This window comes from Corvus brachyrhynchos, unplaced genomic scaffold (assembly GCF_000691975.1).
Source record: "Corvus brachyrhynchos isolate BGI_N302 unplaced genomic scaffold, ASM69197v1 scaffold68, whole genome shotgun sequence".
NCBI lineage: Eukaryota > Metazoa > Chordata > Aves > Passeriformes > Corvidae > Corvus > Corvus brachyrhynchos.
This window is the reverse complement of record NW_008240039.1, coordinates 3,374,969-3,381,620: the sequence shown is the minus strand read 5'-3', so window position 1 is coordinate 3,381,620 and position 6,652 is coordinate 3,374,969. Positions and strand designations below refer to the sequence as shown.

The following is a 6,652-nucleotide window of genomic DNA, read 5'->3' as shown; positions in this document are numbered from 1 at the left end:
CGAGATCAGCGGGAAAGGCTGGAACAGCTCCAGGAACAGGCTGAGTTACTGCCCTCCTCACCAGCAGCACTGAACCAAGGCAAGAACTGAACGTGCAGCGGCCCTGGGGTCAGCTGGGACGGACATACCACATGGGTTTAAGTGCCTATTCCAAAGGATTTTCCAGGAGGCAGGTGGAAGGCGGAGCAGCCGTGCACCCCACTCCTGCACAGCCAGAGATGCAGCCCCTGGACCCCAACAGCCCCTGGACCCCAAGAGTGGGTGACAATGTCATGGGGCTTTACCACACCCTTTAGAAACCGTGTGCATCCAACAGCCCAGTCCAGGCTTCCCAGAAGGATTCCCTGTCTGGACAGGCCCCAGAAGACTTCCCACCACCACTTCCACAAGAGCTCACCTTTTTCTTCCCAAATTCCAGCTGTTTCTGCAAGGTGTACATCTGCTCCGTCCTCTCCATAGCCCGAGCTCCCTCATTGCAGCTCTTGACCAGCTGGGAAGAGAAATAGGTCCCAAGGGAAATGGAGAAGGGTTGGACACTGAGCCCCATCCACCTCCCACACCACCCCCAGCATTAGGGACTGTCCTGCTTCCCTGAGCAGGAGAAAGACAAATCCTGGCACAGACTTCAGGCCAGGTTTGGGAAAAGGCAGTGGGATGCTCTCCTGGAGAGAGACGGCACATGGGCTCTGCCTGGACACTCAAGTGAACCTGCACCAAAACCAAGGAGCAGCAGGAAGAGGAAGAATTAATCATCTGAGAAGAGCTCCAGGCAGGAGGATGGACAATCACACAGAGGGGAGGACTCTGCTTGGATGTGAGAGTGGGACTGACTGGGAGCACCAGGAATGTGCTGCCAAGAGCAGCTCTGCAGGGGGATGAAAGGAAGAGTCATCACTGGCACGGGGGTGGCCACAGTCTCTGCGGCCCTTTGGCCCCTGTGACTGACCAGTGGATGGGAAAACACAGCGAGAGGACAGCCAGGAGCATGGACAGTGCACAGCTCATGATTCCTGCGCTCCACACTTCCCTCTCTGCTTCATTCACTGCCCTTTGCTCAAATCCCCAAAAAACACGGCCAGAGTTGTCCCAGGAAGGACAAAGATGGGCCAAAGAGGAAAGAAGAAAAGAGGACAAGAAAAAGGAACAAACCAAGATCAGGTGACAAAGGTGAGAAGGGAAAAGAAGTGTTCATCCAGCAGCTGTTTGGAGCAGAGGAGCCTCAAGTGAGCCGACGCTGGGAGGGAAATGAGAGGCCGGAATGGCAGTGTTGGATCAGCGCTGCAGAAGGCTGAGCTGACAGGAGGAGAGGTGGAGGGCTGGCAGCTGGGCCTCACCTTGCTGATGGCCTTCACAGCGCGGGTGGCAGCTCCGTACGCTGCAGAGTGTGCGTTTGTTTTTTGCTGGACGGTCTGGAATTCCAAGATAAGAAGCTTTAGTGATCCTGCACCACAGGGGAGGGAGCAGCAGCTGCTTCCCAGGGATTTCAGGATGCCACACGTTGATTGAGCCCTTCCCGGGGGTCAAAGGAAGGTTTAACAGTGCTGGCAGCTGTGAATCTGGGTGCTTCATGTCTGATACGTGCCTGGCCACCCCCTGGCCCTCACCCCTGCAAACCACCACGGACTGGGAGCAGTTACTGGAAATCCCACATCCAGCAGCTTTGCCATGTAGAGCAGATTTCCACGAAGAATGCAAGACCTGCTTTCCATTGCTGGGCTGCCTGACCACTCATCACTCAGGACACCTGTGCCACCCCACCAGGGGACCCAGATACGGCACAGAAGAACCTCAGCTCTCCCAAATGGGTGTCACCAAGGCATGAAGTGTTCTTCACAGAGCTTTAAGCTGCACACCTGACACCCTGCAGAGAAGCAGATTGCTCTGGATACAAATCACAGAACCACAAAATATGCTGAGTTGGAAGGGACCCATTAGGATCATCAAGTCCAACCGCTGGCCCTGCACAGGACACCCCAAGAATCCCACCACGTGCCTGAAAGTTATCCAAATGCTTCTCCTGAATAAGTGCTCAGCATTCAGGCCCCAGCTCCCAGAGGGCTGGAAGTCCAAGCAGAGGCTGTCCCGGGCTCAGCAAACCAAAGGGAATAGCAGAGTCACCTCTCCAGAGGTGTCAAGCAATGCCACCGTGTGACTACTTACATCTAAGAGCAGGGGAAGCCGTGTTACCCTCTGCATGGGCAGAATGAGAAACGAGATCATTGGCAGGCCTCCACACTCTGGTTTCCTTTCAATTTGTTTCAGGGTCTCTTTAAATAAGGGGTTTGTGGTTCTGGAACAGGACAAGAAATCTCCATTAACTCTGCTCTTCAGTTGTCAGGATTTTCCAGCAGCTCTTCACACACGGGAAATGCAGGGCAGTGATGGCACTGCCTCGGGTGCTCATTGTCACTCTGCCGGGCTCAGAGTCCCCAGCTGGGCAGAAATGGGACTGATCCCACAGCAGGTGGTGGAAAAGCACCCAGAGACAGATGGTGAGCCCACCAAAAGGTGGGTAAAGCCACAGATGTACCAACAACAGACTCAAACTTGGCCTGGAGATGAACAGGGCCCATCCGTGTCCCTACGTGTTATTGACCCCTGCAAACCCTGGAGCCCAGAGCCCCTCAGAGGCAATTCCTGGTCAGCCCAAGCCCTGTACTCACAGCAGCTTATCCAGTGTTCTCTGCTGATAGACTTCATTGGAGCAGTAGCTGATGTAGGGGTTGAAGTGTTTTGAGGCGTGTTCTTCCACGATGTCACTGATGTCAGGGATCAGGAGGTGCTCCTGGTGTCGCTTCTCCAGCTCTTCAAAGAAGCTGAGGCGAGAATTTAAATGACCTCACCACATGACTCACCAGAGCTGGACAAACTGAATGTTCCCACTGCAGCTTCTCCTCAGTTTTCCCAGAGGAGATGGGGCCTGGATCCCTTCTGGCAGGGCAGCTCCAGCAGCAGGGACACCCACACCTTCCCCAGAGGCACAGGCTTCCACCATTCCTGCACGGGATCCCTCCTCTACCTCAGCCCTCCATGAGGTTTAGTTTCTGTCCCATGGGGAAGCCACAAGCCCTGAACGCCCCCGCAGCCATTCCCAGGGCTGCTGCATCCTCCTCCTGCTGCTTTCCCACATGGACACAGCTTGCCCAGCACCATCTCTCAAGGCATTTGCTCCCCCCCTCCCAGGGAGTACCTTCAACAGTCCAAGGGATGGTTGGTTTTGCACTACAAACAAACAGCTCAGAGTCCCCTCCCAGGCCTGCCTGGTGCCAGCCCCCAGCCCCACTTGCTTTGTGCTGACTGTCAGGATGTCACCGATGTTGGAGAAGAGGTGGTGGTGCTCTGTCTGAGTCATGGTCTCCTTCAGCTCCTCTGACCTCATGAAGTGGCCCACCAGGATGCTCAGGCTGTGCATGTAGGAGTACTCGGAAGTGATGATCTCAAACATTGCCTGGGGAAAGCAGGGCAGGGAAGATGCAACAGCACAAACCGACTGCACAAAGCCGGGAATTAATTGCTAAATCTTGTTTATACTCTTTTGGCATGAAGCCACTGGAAATGACTTGGCTCCATGTCGGTTCTCTCTGTCACCTCATGCATGCCCTGGCCAACACCAATAACCCCAGTGTGTTTTAGGACACCCAGTTGCTAAAAAGCCACAGCATGAAGATGTTTTCCCTTCCCAACAGCATCCAGTGGAGCTGCCTGTTTCCCCACCAATTCATGCAGGTGAGCCCTCCCAGCACTGCCCAGTCATGGAGCAGCTGGAAGCAGCAGCACCACGAACTGAGCTGAGCCCAGCTCCACCTGGAGCCGACCCTGACAGAGCCACGTGTGTCCCTTTGGTGCCTCTGCTGCGCTCCCGGGCATGTCCCAGGCTGCTCTCACCTCCTGCCGCTTGCGCTCCTCGGGGGAGATCCTCTGCAGGATGCCCGACTCCAGAACCTGTGGAGAGAGGCTGGGATGAGCAGGAACGATGGTCCTTGCACGCCCTCTAGTGCGGCCTGGGGCTGTGTCAGCCGCCCCATCGCCCATCCCACACCATCCCACACCACCACCCACCATCACCCATCACCACCCACCACCACCGCTGCCCATCATCACTCACTCCTGCATCACCCACCATGGCATCACCCGGCCCCCCAGCCCCCCGTAGCTGGCTGCTGCCACTCCCTGGATGAAGATGACCATCCCCACAGTCCGCAGGGAAAGCCCAGGAAGGAGCACCCGCCTTCCCCTCAGCTGTGGGTGAAGCCCAACCACAGCAGCACCACCAGCACCAACGGCCCTGGGCAGACCCTGTGTGTCCCAGCCAGGGCTGGACAGCCCAGAACATCCCAGTGCAAGGACTAACGCTGTGGAATGATCCTCTCAGAGCTCTCAGACTCTCTGGACTGCCCCTACCTCTGGGAGCTGGCTCCATGTCACCTGCGCCGGGCGGTAGCTCTGCACCACGATAGCGGCGCCCAGAGGGGACGGCTCCTCTGGCACGGGTTCCTCCAGCAAGTCCTCGTCTGACTCATGGCTGACAGAGTTCAGACCTCTCTCACGGATCTCCTGATACAGCCGGGGCTCTGTGGAGGAGAAGACACAAGGTCAGCACAGCCCCTCCCAGCCAGGCCCACGGCTTGCGCCGGGCGGTAGCTCTGCACCACGATAGCGGCGCCCAGAGGGGACGGCTCCTCTGGCACGGGTTCCTCCAGCAAGTCCTCGTCTGACTCATGGCTGACAGAGTTCAGACCTCTCTCACGGATCTCCTGATACAGCCGGGGCTCTGTGGAGGAGAAGACACAAGGTCAGCACAGCCCCTCCCAGCCAGGCCCACGGCTCCCCTCCCCCCCACAGCTGCCTTGCCCTGTTGGCCATGAGCCACCAGCGCCAGTGAGCCCAGGCCAGAAACTCCCTGATGAGGTTGGACTTTGCACTGCAGTGATTACCCCGTGGCTCCTGCTCCCAACAGCCTCCCACAGCTCTCCCATTTTCCCTGGGAGCCATCCAGATGCCAGCACGGCAGCAATTGGAGAGTTATCTGCCCCAGGAATGGGAAAGCAGGGCAGCATTGCTCCTCTTGCTTCGGGGAAACAGACACAAAAGCCATGGCCCCAGGCCGTGGACAGGGAGCAGCACAGTGGGAAGGGAAGCCTTGTAGGGATTTGCTTGGCTGAGGCAGAAGGGACAGGGATGGGAGCACTCACGGTCCTTGAACGAGCCGCCGCGCTTCTGCACCCGCTTCCGCCCGAGGGCTCTCTGCGAGGGCAAGAGGAGAGCCTGCTGTGCTTACCACACTTCTGAGGCCCTGGGAAAACTCCTTCAGGAAAAGCGGGAGTTACCTGTGCCAGTCAGCCCACACTGCCCTGTTCTTTCAGCCTGGCTCTTGTCTGAGCTCTGTTTGCCTTACCCAGGTGACTCAGCCTTCACCTCCCGCAATCAGGGTCACGATCCCAACCATTCCGTACCTACACTGCTGCTGTCAAATCTCCCTTGCACCTGGACTTTGCCTGCTCTGGAGTCTCCCTTTCCCCAGACGTGCTTCACCCATGTTTGTGTACGCCTGGAGCCGCTCTCCCTGCCAGCCCCACACTGCAAACATCCAGCAGCCGCCTGCCAAGCGGCCCCGGAGCAGCCAGCTCCACTCCCCACAAAAACCATGTCAGCTATTCCCAGGCTCTCCAGGGACCTGCAGCATCTGCTGGTGACACGGAGCTTCCCAGGCACCAGTCACGACACCAGGCTCAGCAAACCAGCTCCAAAACTGGCCAGAGCTGTGGGCCCTGCAGCTCCTCTGTCACCACCAGGAAAGCAGGACCCCATCCCTGCCTGACAGGGGTGACAGAGGGTGCCAAACCCACCTTGCTCCTGCCGGGGCTGCGGTCGGGCAGGACGCTGCCATCCTCGGACACGGGCTTCAGTGAGGGAGTAGCCTTTGGTGGCTCCAGCTCGGCGCCCAGGCCCTTCATGGCCGCGCGGTAGGACATGTTCCTCAGGTTGCGCTTGAGGGTCCCTCCGCCATCATCCTCATCCTCCGCCTCCAGGGCCAGGATGGGGACGGATGCCCTCTTCGGGTCGGGGCTCAGGGGTTCCCGGCTCGCCCCGAAGCTCTGGTGTCGGGAGGGGCTGTTCTTGGGCTTGGAGGAGACGGCCAAGCTCTTGGGGATGAGCTGCTGGGTGCCCACCTTCAGCGCGGCCGGGCTGTCCGTGCTGAGGATGATGCGCCGGGGCTCGGCCGAGGTGGGGGAGGCCAGGGGTGACACTGGGGTGGCACTGGGAGCCGTGGTGGAGCTGCGCTTCTCAGGGGGACAGGTTGGGCTGGGGGGCTCTGGCCGCACCGGATGGCATCGGTACTCCAGGAGCAAGGTCTTGTCATCCACAGAGGTACCAGAGGGGCTCCGAGACATGGTGGAGGCTCAGAGAAGCAGCAAGCTGAGGAGGACAGACAGACAGACAGACAGACACCTCCCAGTGAGGCTTCAGGAATTTACACAGAGCCACGGGAACCTTGGGACAGTGCAGAACTCGGCCTCCACCTTCCCAAGGTGCTCCACAGGCAGGGCCTGTATGGACACATTCGGGATGCTGTCACCGCCTGCGCGCCTCGCAGGGCCACCCGTGTGCCAGGGCCAGCCTGGGGGCTCCAGGACGTGGCCGGGCACAGGGA

General features: G+C 58.7%; 1 protein-coding gene across 1 annotated transcript in view; it reads right to left on the bottom strand.

Annotated features, from left to right (window-relative positions):
* ARHGEF16 (Rho guanine nucleotide exchange factor 16) overlaps positions 1–6,578 on the bottom strand; it is a 9,648-nt gene extending 3,070 nt beyond the window's left edge. The window contains exons 1-11 of the mRNA XM_017743983.1: positions 5,847–6,578; positions 5,193–5,244; positions 4,691–4,771; positions 4,402–4,490; positions 3,886–3,942; positions 3,288–3,448; positions 2,664–2,816; positions 2,161–2,290; positions 1,335–1,409; positions 398–490; positions 1–18 (exon numbers count right to left, since the gene is read on the bottom strand). Of these exons, the coding sequence (XP_017599472.1) occupies positions 1–18; positions 398–490; positions 1,335–1,409; positions 2,161–2,290; positions 2,664–2,816; positions 3,288–3,448; positions 3,886–3,942; positions 4,402–4,490; positions 4,691–4,771; positions 5,193–5,244; positions 5,847–6,392 (1,455 nt within the window). The 5' untranslated portion in view covers positions 6,393–6,578. The remainder of the gene's footprint in view (positions 19–397; positions 491–1,334; positions 1,410–2,160; positions 2,291–2,663; positions 2,817–3,287; positions 3,449–3,885; positions 3,943–4,401; positions 4,491–4,690; positions 4,772–5,192; positions 5,245–5,846) is intronic.
* Between the last annotated feature and the right edge of the window lie 74 nt (positions 6,579–6,652).